We start from the raw sequence: 13,051 nt of genomic DNA, 5'->3' as shown, positions 1-13,051 counted from the left end.
ATATCTGAGGTTATTGATATTTCTCCAGGCAATCTTGATTCCAGCTTGTGCTTCTTCCAGCCCAGCATTTCTCATGATGTACTCTGCATAGAAGTTAAACAAGCAGGGTGATAATATACAGTCTTGACATATCCTTTTCCTATTTGGAACCAGTCTGTTGTTCCATGTCCAGTTCTAACTGTTGCTTCCTGACCTGCATATAGGTTTCTCAAGAGGCAGGTCAGGTGGTCTGGTATTCCCATCTCTTTCAGAATTTTCCACAGTTGATTGTGATCCACACAGTCAAAGGCTTTGGCATAGTCATTATAGCAGAAATAGATGTTTTTCTGGACCTCTCTTGCTTTTTCGATGATCCAGCAGATGTTGGCAATTTGATCTCTGGTTCCTCTGCCTTTTCTAAGACCAGCTTAAACATCAGGAAGTTCCCGGTTCACGTATTGCTGCAGCCTGGCTAGGAGAATTTTGAGCATTACTTTACTAGCGTGTGAGATGAGTGCAATTGTGCTGTAGTTTGAGCATTTTTTGCATTGCCTTTCTTTGGGATAGTATGTATATGCTGCTTGGGTCAGTGTCTATTATGAACTAGGCCGTGGTACTGAAAATGTTAGTTGCTCAGTTGTGTTCGACTCTTTGCAACCCTAAGGACTGTAGCCTGCCAGGCTCCACTGTCCATGGGACTTTTCAGGCAAGAATACTGGAGTGGGTAGCCATTCCTTTCTCCAGGGAATCTTCCCAATCCAGGGATCGAACCTGGGTTGAATGAATCCAATTTAAACCACCATTAAAATATCATTGCATATCTATTAAGCTATCAAAAATTTCAATAAAAAGTATTTAGGTCAGTGGAAATCAGGTATTATACGTAAACATTGTTGGAAGCAAGGTCAATGGAGTCATTCCTTTTGGATTGATTGATTAGTTTTTTCATCAAACTTAGGAGGTTTGGGGTCATGATTTCTTCGGAAAGCAGTAGTTTTGTTGCCAGAGGGAGCAAATTTGTGGCCTGTCCCTTTATAAGCTCAATGTGGTGAGCCAAGTAGAAATGGAATGGGGAAATTTTTGGCTTTGCTAGCCTGAGGGAGTGGAACCAGTGAGGGTGAGCAGTGTACCAGCCAGAAATTTAATAGGGAGATTCTAGAAATGAGAGAGCCATAGAAAGACTGTAGCTCCCCACACCGCTGATCTGGGCAGCCTGAGAGAGACTAGGAAAAGTCAGTCCGCTTCAACTGTGGTTCCCAACCCACACACAGATCTGCTGGCAGAGGGGGAAGCCTCCTAGGCCACATAGACACAGGGGCAAGCTCTGTGCGACTAAAAACTGGAGTGGGGATATGAGTAGCCCAGGAGGAAGACTGTAAGCTCTCACTGTTCTTACCCTCAGCTCCAGCAGTTTTAGAAAAATAAACACTTCTTAGTTTGTCTCCATTTGGTAAATTTCTAGAGCCCCAAGGGACTGTTTCTGATAATTTCATCTAGTTGTATACCTATCTCTTACAGAGAGGATTTACTGCCCTCTTCACATTGCAGTAGCTGGAAGTCCCTCTGGTTCATCCTCTCTGGAGAATGAACTTTTAGGATGTAACAAGAAATATAAAACTGTCTAATCACTCTGACTTAGTAAATCTAGTTGGGGGAAGTGTATCTCAAGAAAACAACCGTAAACTGAACAGCAAACCATAAGTATTTACCGGATTCTCATAACTGCACTGTTGGTGCTGATGACAACCTAGAAATAAATGTGCAGTATTTGATAAGTGGTTAAAAGATTGCAGAATCAACATGATCAGATACCACATGAACTTGAAACATGCATGAAACATGATCACTTGTGGACATATCAGTGCCCATTCTTATTTTGTACGTGCTAGTCAGAACTATGTGTTTGTTTATCCTGATGAAAATATGGAGTGTATTTCCAGAGGTGGCTTCATATTGATTTTAAATAATTTCTATAAAATTATTTAAATTTGTGGTTTAAAAAATTGACATAATTGTTTTCCCCTTCAGGCCTAAAGTCTTCATGTCTGCATGGGTTTTATGAATACAGAACTTGTTAGACATACTGCTACATTTTAAAAGACAATTTAACGTTATATATTATGTTTCTTATATTTCATATTTTTAACATGCCTAATACATGCTTCCCTGGTAGCTCAGCTGGTAAAGAATCTGCCTGCAATGCAGGACACTCTGGTTCAATTCCTGGATCAGGAAGTTTCCCTGGAGAAGGGATAGGCTACCCACTCTAGTATTCTAGGGTTTCCCTGGTGGCTCAGATGGTAAAGAATCCCCTGGCAGTTGCAGGAGACCTGGGTTCGATCCCTGGGTTGGGAAGATCCCCTGGAGGAGGGCATGGCAACCTACTCCAGTGTTCTTGCCTGGAGAATCCCTGTAGACAGAGGAGCCTAGAGGGTTACAGTCCATGGGGTTGCAAACAGTTGGACACTACTGAGCGACTAAGCACACAGTGCTTACCTGTTCGTTTTGTGACTAAAGCTTGATAAAATTGCCTTCCCAGTTGTTATTCTATTATTTCTAACATGAAAAACTGTCTCCTTCTGCCACTAATCTGTAAGACTTATTTCTTTCAGCATAATCCTTGAAAAGAGGGAGGGGAAAAGCCTTCACTCATTTTGGAAGGGTTTTGAAACCATAGCTGTTCAGAATTCTAATAATTGTCTGCTTATATTGTCATACCTATTCAGAGTCATTGAGCATCCTTGACTGAATTCTCCCTTGCATTGCTGATGTGTAAAACTGCACTGTGCTTGCGTAGAAGACACAGCCCTTCCTATCACTGTCCCTGTAGTTCCTCAAGAAAACACACATATACACTCATAGCTCCCTTGAGTATAGTGTAATTGAGTTGGTGTAAGATCAAGTGTGAAAAAGTAAGTTTAACACTTGGCAAACATTTTGTTTCAGTTAGGCAAAAACCTAAGTTCTTCACCAGTCATGTTTCTTCTTAATAACCAGTGGAACAACTATATTTCACTAAGCTTGTGATTGAAAAAAATGAATCATGCCTTGGGCATGTTGAAAGTATACAATGTAATCAAAGACAATCTTAACAGTGCTTCGGTCTTTAAAAAAAAAAAATTTAATAGAGCTGTCAATTCAAATCAATTATAAACCTTGGCAGAGTTTTCCAAAATTTATTTTATTGTAGTTGATTTATAATGTTGTATTAACTTCTGTATAGCAAAGTGATTCACTTATACATATATATATAGTCTTTTTCCTATTCTTTTCCATTATGGCTTATCCCAGGATATTGAATATAGTCCCTGTGCTAGACAGTAGGACCTTGTTGTTTATCCCTTCTGTATGTAACAGTTTGTGTCTGCTAATCCGAAACTATGAGTCCATCCATATGACCTCGTCCTTGGCAACCATGTCTGTGAGTCTGTTTCTGTTTTGTAGATAGGTTCATTGGTGTCGCATTTAGAGTCCACGCACCAGTGACGCTGTTTGGTACCTGTGTTTCTCTGTCTGACTTACTTCACTTAGTATGATGATCTCTAGGTCCATCCATGTTGCTGCAAATGGCATTATTTCGTTCTTTTTTAATGGCTGAGTAGTATTCCATTGTATATATGTACCACATATTCTTTATCCACTCACCTGTCAGTGGACATTTAGGTTGTTCCCATGTCCTGGCTATTGTAAATAGTGCTGCAATGAACATTGGGGTGCATGTATCTTTTCAGATTATAGTTTTGTCTGGATACATGCCCAGGAGTGGGATCGCTGGATCATATGCAGCTCTGTTTTTAGATTCTTAAGGAAGCTCCATACCTTTCTCCATCGTGGCTGCACCGATTTACATCCCCACAACAGTGTAGGAGGGTTTCCTTTTCTCTACACCCTCTCCAGCATTTGTTATTTGTAGACTTTTTAATGATGGCCACTGTCTCATATGAGGTGAAACATCATTGTTGTTTTGATTTGCATTTCCCTAATAATTAGTGATGGTGAGCATTTTTTCATGTGCTTCTTGGCCATCTGTATGCCTTCTTTGGATAAACGTCTAGGTCTTCTGGAAGAGTTTCTTTTAATCCACAATTAAAAAGGAGACATTTATTGAGCACTTCCTATGCACAAACTGCCTAGATTTGACATTTAGAGCTACAAAAGACAATCTTTGCCTTCAAGATAGGGAGGGGTAAAAAATAAGTATAGTGGGTTGGAAGTATATGATAAATGCAGACATGCTGAGAGGATGCAGACTTCTCTGGGGCCTGGGTGGGTTTGTCATTCATGTACCCTCATGCATGGGATATTTACTACTTTCCAAGCACTATTCTAGACTAGGGATGGAGAACATGCTGAATAGATGTAGAAGGTCTCTGCTGTCATTGATGTTGCCTTCTATCAGGAAAGACACATAAAAACACACATACGGAATGTCAGTAAGTGATGTCATGTGATGAATCATAAAGTGGGGTAACAGGATAGAAACTAGGGTGGGAATAGTGGTTCTGTTTCAGATAGGTTTGTCAGAAAAGATCTTTTTAAGAAGAGGATATTTTTGTGGAAAACTGAAGTGTATAGAGTAGTGAGCCAGGCAGAGATGTGAGGGAAGAGTTCCAGGTAGAGGAAATGGCATGTGTAAAGGTACAGATGGGAATTGGATTGGCAAATTGCAAGAACAGCAGAATCCCAGGAGTGACTGGAGAGGAATGGGTCACGGGAGATGGATAGGAGATGAGCACAGTAAGGAACGCAGAGGTCAGTCCTGTGTAGTCACACATGCCATGGTGACCACAACAGAAGGTCCCTGAAACTTCTAGCTAGGGGTGTGATATGATAAGATCCAGCCTTAAAGAAGATCACTGGCTTTGTGAGGAACAGATTGTATAGAAGTAGCAGAAGGACCTAGAGCCTGCTTGGAGGTATATTAATTAAGGGAGGCTAAACTGCTGTAACAAATAGGTAAAAACTTAGCGGCTCAAACACAATGGAACTTTATTTCTCATTTGCACTAATAGTCCAGGAGGGGTGTTCCAAATCAGTGGGAGGCTCTCCTCCATGCATTATTCAGGGACCCAGCCTCCTTCCATTGTTACGATTCCACTATCCAACCAGTCCATCCTAAAGGAAATCAGTCCTGAATATTCACTGGAAGGGCTGATGCTAAAGCTGAAGCTCCAGTACTTTGGCCACCTGATGCCAAGAACTGACTCATTTGAAAAGACCCTGATGCTGGGAAACATTGAGGGCAGGAAGAGAAGGGGACGACAGAGGATGAGATGGCTGGATGGCATCACCGACTCAATGGACGTAGGTTTGGGTGAACTTCGGGAGTTGGTGATGGACAGGGAGGCCTGGCGTGCTGCAGTCCATGGTGTCGCAAAGAGTCAGACACGACTGGGCGACTGAACTGAACTGATCCCCTAGGACCTCGTCGTGAACAAAATCAAGACTGAGTTCCCATATTCAGATTTCAGGCACAGAGAAGAGGTATACCTACTCTCTCAAAGGCGTTGGTGCAGAACTGGCACTCACCACTTGTGTTCACATTCTGTTGGTGAGAGCTTAGTCACATGACCACACCTAACTGCAGTAAAGAAGAGTGCTGAGGACTGAATGAAGTATTTGGGGGTCAGAAGGAAGAGACGAGCCAGTGAAGGAGACTGAGTAGTGGACAGTGAGATAGGAGGAAAAGTAGGAGACCAAGGCATCTTAGAAACCAGGAGACAAATATATTTCAGTCAGGAAAAAGTGATCACATGTGTCAGATGCTACCAGAAAGGGCAAATGAGATGAGGAGTTGACCATTGAATTTGAAAAGATTCAAGTCACTGACAGCCTGAGGAAGAGTAGTTTTAGTGGAGTGGTGTGTACTATCCTAAAAGTAGGTTGAGGAAACAATAGGAGGTAAAAACCACATAGGCGATTCTTTTGAGAACTTTTGCTATAAGGGAGACAAAAAACAATAGGACAGTAGCTAGGGGATGACCAGAAACTTTCTTTAGTTGGAAGAAATTACAGTGTATTTATATTTGATGAGGATGATTTGGTAGAAGATGGAAAACTTGATGACGCAGAGGTGAAATGAGCAGGGCACAAATATAGGGATGGGCCTTAGGTAGGAGCCAGCACTGTTCATCTGCTTCCTCAATGGAAAGGCAGAAGAGAGGGCACAGGTGAAAGCAGGTTGGCAGACTTGCTGATGAAAGGATATGAAAGCTCTCTTTTGAGAGGACAGGTTGTAAATTTATTACATCAGAGCATAGGAGAATGAGTTAACTTAAGGGATAAGACTTGTGAGTGATGCTGAAATGAGAAGGTAGATGATCTGTCCAAGGGAGTGCTTGCTAATAGTCTTGGGCATGGACTCTAAGCTAGGTAAGAGGGTAATGAAAAGAGAAAGTAGGTGGTAGGAAGCAAAAACATATTAGGGCAAGTTGACTGAAGGTCCCCCTGCAGGCTATGAATAGTTGGGGTGGGAGACAGCAGAGTGAATGAGAAAAAAAAACAGAGGTGATGGACTGAGGGCAGATTTATTGAAATCATGATTTAGGAGGTGAACTTTCTGGTAAAGACAAGCCTCAGGTGTGGCCCAGGAAACTAATGGTTGAGGTGAGTGGACATTGTCTTTTAGACTGAATTACAAAATTGGAGAAGAGGAGCACATAGGTGTTTGCTAATAGAAACACTAGAAGCTTTGATAACAAAATAGTAACCAAGGATTTTGGCTCATTTATTTTTTAGATTTCTTCCTGAAGTCCAGGCTACAGGAACAAGGTATCCAGAGGAGACCAACTTCTTTCTACACTCACATATGCAATCCCTGGGTCTCCCTGTTGGGGGTGAGTACCTTCATTTTGATCTCAACTGTTCTTGAGACTTAATTCAGGTGGATACATGTGTGATCTTGGGGTGGGGGTTGAGGGGAGGACAGAGGAAAGTCTTTATTAGGAGAAATGTGTTTTAATTGCCTGATATATTAGAATTTAGATGAGGCTACACATGGCAAGATTACATTTAATGAACCATTTATTTTAATCAATGGTTTACTTTTTAAATAATCATCTCTGATAAATTCTGGATTACTGAATTTCCAGGTATACCATATTAGCATAATTTAATTTGCTTCTCTTAGAGAGGAGTAGGACAAGGAGCTAGAATAGAATATCTATTTATTGATTGTTTTGATTAGAAGGTACTTTCAGCAGGACATCTTCTCAAATATCTTCTGTAAAGAGGTTTTTGCATTACAAGTAAACTTCAGTTATTCAGACTTCTATAGGATTCAGAAGTTGATGAGAGGACCATTGTTTCTAAAGGTCCTAGTCTTATCAAGGGTTTTTGTTTGTTTTTTGAGGGGACCACACCACGTGGCTTGCGGAATCTTAGTTCCCAGACCAGAAAGCAAGCCCTGGTTCCCTGCAGTAGAAGCGTGGAGTCCTAACCACTGGAGCACAGGGGATTCCTCCGCTTAAGGCCCTTGTCTTGTGGCTTGCTTAGTGCGTGTTTCAGTCATGAGCTGACTTGCTCTTCCTTCTCTTTCCACAGGCTGTTGGGTCCCTTCTCATCATGTTTGTTATCCAGTGGGTCTATACCCTGGTTAACATAGGTGTTGCTGCCATTGTATATTTCTACATTGGTCGGACAAATCCCGGACTTCACCTTGGTGAGCAATACAGCCATTCTGCCACCACCTCCTTTCTTCTCTTTCAGCATTTATTGAAAAGCACAGGTTTTGAACACCTATTAAATGCCAACACTGACTCAGATACAAATCCCACGTTCAAGCTGACAGTCTAGGAGAAAAAAATATGCATGTGCATAAATGATAACAAATGAAAAATAATAATAAATTGTGAGGTTTATAAGACACGTAGAAGTAAAATGGATGGCAACAATAGCCTAAGAGCCAGGAGGGAAGAAATAGGAATAGACTGTTGAAAGTTTCTTATCCTGTATGTGAAGTACTAGAATATCACTTAAAGATAGACTGTGGTAAGTTACAAAGGTGTATTACAAACCCTAAGCAACTACTAAAAGATGAGTATACCTTGAAAATATTGTGAGTTCAGTTCTAGATCACTGCACTAAAATGAATATCACAATAACGCAAGTCACACACTTTTTTTTGTTCCCTAGTGCATACAAAAGTCATATTTATACTATACAGCAGTCTGTTAAGTGTGTGCATTATGTCTAAAAAACATTGTACATATCTTACTATTAAAATACTTTATTGCCAAAAAATGCTAACCATCGTCTAAGCCTTCAAGTCATAGTAGTAACATCAAAGATCACTGATCACAAGTCACCATAAGAAATGTAATATTAATAATAGTGAAAAGGTTTGAAATATTATAACAATTACCAAAATGTGACTCAGAAAGTGAGCCAGTACTGTGGGGGAAATGGCCCTGGTAGACTTGCTCGATGCATGGTTGCCACAAACCTTCAACATGTAAAAGATGCAGGACTCAGAAGCACAGTAAATGTAGTGCAATAAAATGAGTTATGCCTATAACACAACAAAGACTTACAGCTAATCAGCCAATAAAGAATATAAAATTGAACACTCAAATCAGAAAAAAGAGAAAAAGATAAGAGACCAAAAACAAATAGCAAGGTGGTTTATGTAAACCTAGCCATATCGATAGCCACACTAATTTTAAATGGTCTAAACACTCCTGATTAAATGGTCTAAACCATTGTCAGATTGAATTTGTCAGTTCTCAGTTTGAACTGAGATTATCAGATTGAATAAAAAGCATGATCTAGTTGTTGCTCTCTACAAAAAACCTACTTTCAACGTAGAGAAGCAAATAAGTTACAAGTAAAAGAATGGGACAAGCTATATCGTGATAAATCAGACAAAGCTGGAGTGACTATATTAACAGAAGACAAAGTAGATTTCAGAGAAAAGAATATTACCAGGGATAAAGAGGGTCATAAAGACAAAGGGAAAATTAACCAAGAGGACATAATAAATCTTATTATTGATGCACTTAAAAACAGAGCTTTGAAATACAGAAAACAAAGCCTGATACATCTGCAATAATAAGTAGAAAAGTTCTCAATTATATTCAGATTTCAACACCTCTATCTCAATACTTGATAAAACAAGTAGGAAAAAAATCAGTAGGGCTTTAGAAGACTTGACTAACATTATCAACAAATGTGGCCAAATTGATAGTGTAGAATATTCTATATAACAACAGCAGGATATATATTCTTTTCAAGTGAAAAGAATGAAACATTTACCAGAATAAACTGTATTTTAGGACATTTTTTTAAAGTCTCAGTAAATTTGAAGTATTTAAGTCAATACAAGAACAAAGAGGAAGTGAATTAGAAATAAATACCAGAAAGATGTCTGGAAAATCCCCAAATATTTAGAAACTAAAGAACACTGAATAACACTAAATGACTAAGAATACTAAAGAGCACTAAATATACTAAAGAAACTAATTAACTCATGGTTCAAAGAAGAAATAAGTAAAATTTTAAAGTATTTTTAACTGAATGAAAATGAAAATATAACATCAAAATTGTGGGCTGCAGCTAGTTCAGTGCTCAGAGGGAAGTTTACTCCATCAAATGTTTATATTAGAAAAGAAAAATGTCTCAAATCAGTAACCACTGTTTCCCATTTAAGAATGATTTTTAAAAAATGCAAACTAGCCTATAATGACAGCATTATCAGTGGTTGCCTTTGGATGGGGTGGAGGTGTGGATATGAGGGAGGGAGGTCTTAGGAAGTGGCTTGAGGGGACTTGGAGGTGATAGATACGTTCAGGATGCTGCTTTTAGTGGTGCTTGCACAATATATACATGCATTAACACCAAATGGTACCCTACAAATGCATATCGTTGTTGTTCAGTCGCTCAGCTGTGTCCGACTCTGCGTCCCCATCGACTACAGCACGCCCGGCTTCCCCATCCTTCATTATTTCCTGAAGTTTGCACAAACTCATGTCCACTGAGTTGGTGATGCCATCCAACCATCTCATCCTCTTTTGTCCCCTTATCTTCCTGCCTTCAATCTTTCCCAGCATCAGAGTCTTTTCCAGTGAGTCAGCTCTTTGCCTTAGGTGGCCAAAGTGTTGGAGCTTCTGCTTCAGCATCAATCCTTCCAATGAATATTGAGGGTTGATTTCCTTTAGGATTGACTAATTTGATCTCCTTGCTGTCCAAGGGACTCTCAAGAGTCTTCTCCAGCACCACAGTTCTAAGGCATCAATTCTTAGGCACTTACTGTCTGGCTCTCACATCTGTACATGACTACTGGAATAACCATAGTTTTGACCATATGGACCTTTGTTGACAGAATAATGTCTCTGCTTTTTAATACACTGTCTAGGTTTGTCATAGCTCTTCTTCCAAGGAGCAAGCGTCTTTTAATTTCATGGCTGCAGTCACTCCATAGTGATTTTGGAGCCCAAGAAAATAAAGTCTGTCACTGTTTCCATTGTTTCCCCATCTGTTTGCCATGAAGTGATGGGACCAGATGCCATGATCTTTGTTGTTTGAATGTTGAGTTTTAAGCCAACTTTTCCACTCTCACTTTTTCACTCTTTTCCACCTTCATCAAGAGGCTCTTTAGTTCCTCTTGGCTTTCTGCTATTAGGGTGGTATCATCTACATATCTGAGTTTATTGATATTTCTCCTGGCAATCTTGATTCCAGCTTGTGCTTGCTTTATCCAGCCTGGCATTTTGCATGATGTACTCTGCATCATAAGTTAAATAAGCAAGGTGACAATATACAGCCTTGACGTACTCCTTTTCCAGTTTTGAACCAGTCTGTTGTTCCATGTCCGGTTCTAACTGTTGCTTCTTGACCTGCATTCAGGTTTCTCAGGAGGCAGATAAGGGGGTCTGTATTCCCATCTCTTTCAGAATTTTCCACAGTTTGCTGTGATCCACACAATCAAAGGCTTTAGTGTAGTCAATGAAGCAAAAGTAGATATTTTTCTGGAATTCTCTTGCTTTTTCTATGATCCAACGGATGTTGGCAATTTGATCTCTGGTTCCTCTGCCTTTTCTAAATCTAGCTTGTACATCTGGAAGTTCTTGGCTTGTGTACTTTTGAAGCCTAGCTTGAAGGGCTTTGAGCATAATCTTACTAGCATGTAAAATGAGTACAATTGTGTGGTAGTTTAAATATTCTTTAGCGTTGCCCTTCTTTGGGATTGGAATGAAAAACTAATCTTTTCCAGTCCTATGGCCACTGCTGAGTTTTCCAAATTTGCTGGCATATTAAGTGCAATACTTTAACAGTATCATCTTTTAGGATTTGAAATAGCTCAGCTGGAATTCCATCACCTCCATTAGCTTTGTTTGTAGTGCTTCCTGAGGCCCACTTGACTTCACACTCCAAGATGTCTGGCTCTAGGCGAGTGATCACACCATCATGGTTATCTGGGTCAGTAACCCCTTTTTTTGTGTAGTTCTTCTATGTATTCTTATCACTGCTTCTTATTATCTTTTGCTTCTGTTAGGTCCATACTGTTTCTGTTCCTTATTGTGCCCATCTTTGCATGAAATGTTCCCTTGGTATCTCTAATTTTCTTGAAGAGATCTCTAGTCTTTCCATTCTATTGTTTTCTTCTATTTCCCTGCATTGTTCACTTAGGAAGGCTTTTTTATCTCTCTTTGATATTCTTTAGAACTCTGCATTCAGATGGGTATATCTTTCCTTTCCTCCTTTGCCTTTTGCTTCTCTTCTTTTCTCAGATATTTTTAAGGCCTTCTCAGACAACCATTTTGCCTTTTGGGATTTCCTTTCCTAGGGGATGGTTTTGGTCACTGCCTCCTGCACAGTGTTATGCACTTCCATCCATAGTTTTTCAGGCACCCTTTCTATCACATCTAATCCCTTGAATCTATTTGTCACTTCCACAGTAGAATCATAGTTCAGTTCAGTTCAGTTCAGCCGCTCAGTCGTGTCTGAATCTTTGCGATCCCATGAATTGCAGCATGCCAGGCCTCCCTGTCCATCGTCAACTCCTGGAGTTCACTCAAACTCATGTCCATCGAGTCAGTGATGCCATCCAGCCATCTCATCCTCTGTCGTCCCCTTCTCCTCCTGCCCCCAATCCCTCCCAGCATCAGAGTCTTTTCCAATGAGTCAACTCTTCGCATGAGGTAGCCAAAGTACTGGAGTTTCAGCTTTAGCATCATTCCTTCCAAAGGAATCCCAGGGCTGATCTCCTTCAGAATGGACTGGTTGGATCTCCTTGCAGTCCAAGGGACTCTCAAGAGTCTTTTCCAACACCACAGTTCAAAAGCATCAATTCTTTGGTGCTCAGCCTTCTTCACAGTCCAACTCTCACATCCATACCTGACCACAGGAAAAACCATAGCCTTGACTAGAGGAACCTTTGTTGGCAAAGTAATGTCTCTGCTTTTCAATATGCTATCTAGGTTGGTCATTACTTTCCTTCCAAGGAGTAAGTGTCTTTTAATTTCATGGCTGCAGTCACCATCTGCAGTGATTTTGGAGCCCCAAAAAATAAAGTCTGACACTGTTTCCACTGTTTCCCCATCTGTTTCCCATGAAGTGATGGGACCGGATGCCATGATCTTCGTTTTCTGAATATTGAGCTTTAAGCCAACTTTTTCACTCTTCTCCTTCACTTTCATCAATAGGCTTTTTACTTCCTCTTCACTTTCTGCCATAAGGGTGGTATCATCTGCATATCTGAGGTTATTGATATTTCTCCTGGCAATCTTGATTCCAGCTTGTGTTCTTCCGGTCCAGCGTTTCTCATGATGTACTCTGCATATAAATTAAATAAGCAGAGTGACAATGTACGGCCTTGAAGTACTCCTTTTCCTATTTGGAACCAGTCTGTTGTTCCATGTCCAGTTCTAACTGTTGCTTCCTGACCTGCATACAGATTTCTCAAGAGGCAGGTCAGGTGGTCTGGTATTCCCATCTCTCAGAATTTTCCACAGTTTATTGTGATCCACACAGTCAAAGGCTTTGGCATAGTCAATGAAGCAGAAATAGATGTTTTTCTGAAACTCTCTTGCTTTTTCGATGATCCAGCAGATGTTGGCAATTTGATCTCTGGTTC

The 13,051-nt window shown here is 40.3% G+C and overlaps 1 protein-coding gene across 1 annotated transcript in view; it reads left to right on the top strand.

Moving 5' to 3' along the window:
* Positions 1-13,051, top strand: part of SLC12A8 (solute carrier family 12, member 8) — a 143,118-nt gene that overhangs the window by 120,647 nt on the left and 9,420 nt on the right. Inside the window, exons 11-12 of the mRNA XM_010834282.1 lie at positions 6,718-6,815; positions 7,522-7,639. Coding sequence (XP_010832584.1) covers positions 6,718-6,815; positions 7,522-7,639 — 216 coding nt within the window. The remainder of the gene's footprint in view (positions 1-6,717; positions 6,816-7,521; positions 7,640-13,051) is intronic.

The sequence above is a fragment of the Bison bison genome, unplaced genomic scaffold, assembly GCF_000754665.1.
Source record: "Bison bison bison isolate TAMUID 2011002044 unplaced genomic scaffold, Bison_UMD1.0 scf7180017864032, whole genome shotgun sequence".
NCBI classification, from domain to species: domain Eukaryota; kingdom Metazoa; phylum Chordata; class Mammalia; order Artiodactyla; family Bovidae; genus Bison; species Bison bison.
Note: the sequence above shows the minus strand (reverse complement) of the source record. Positions and strands in the feature narration are given on the sequence as shown.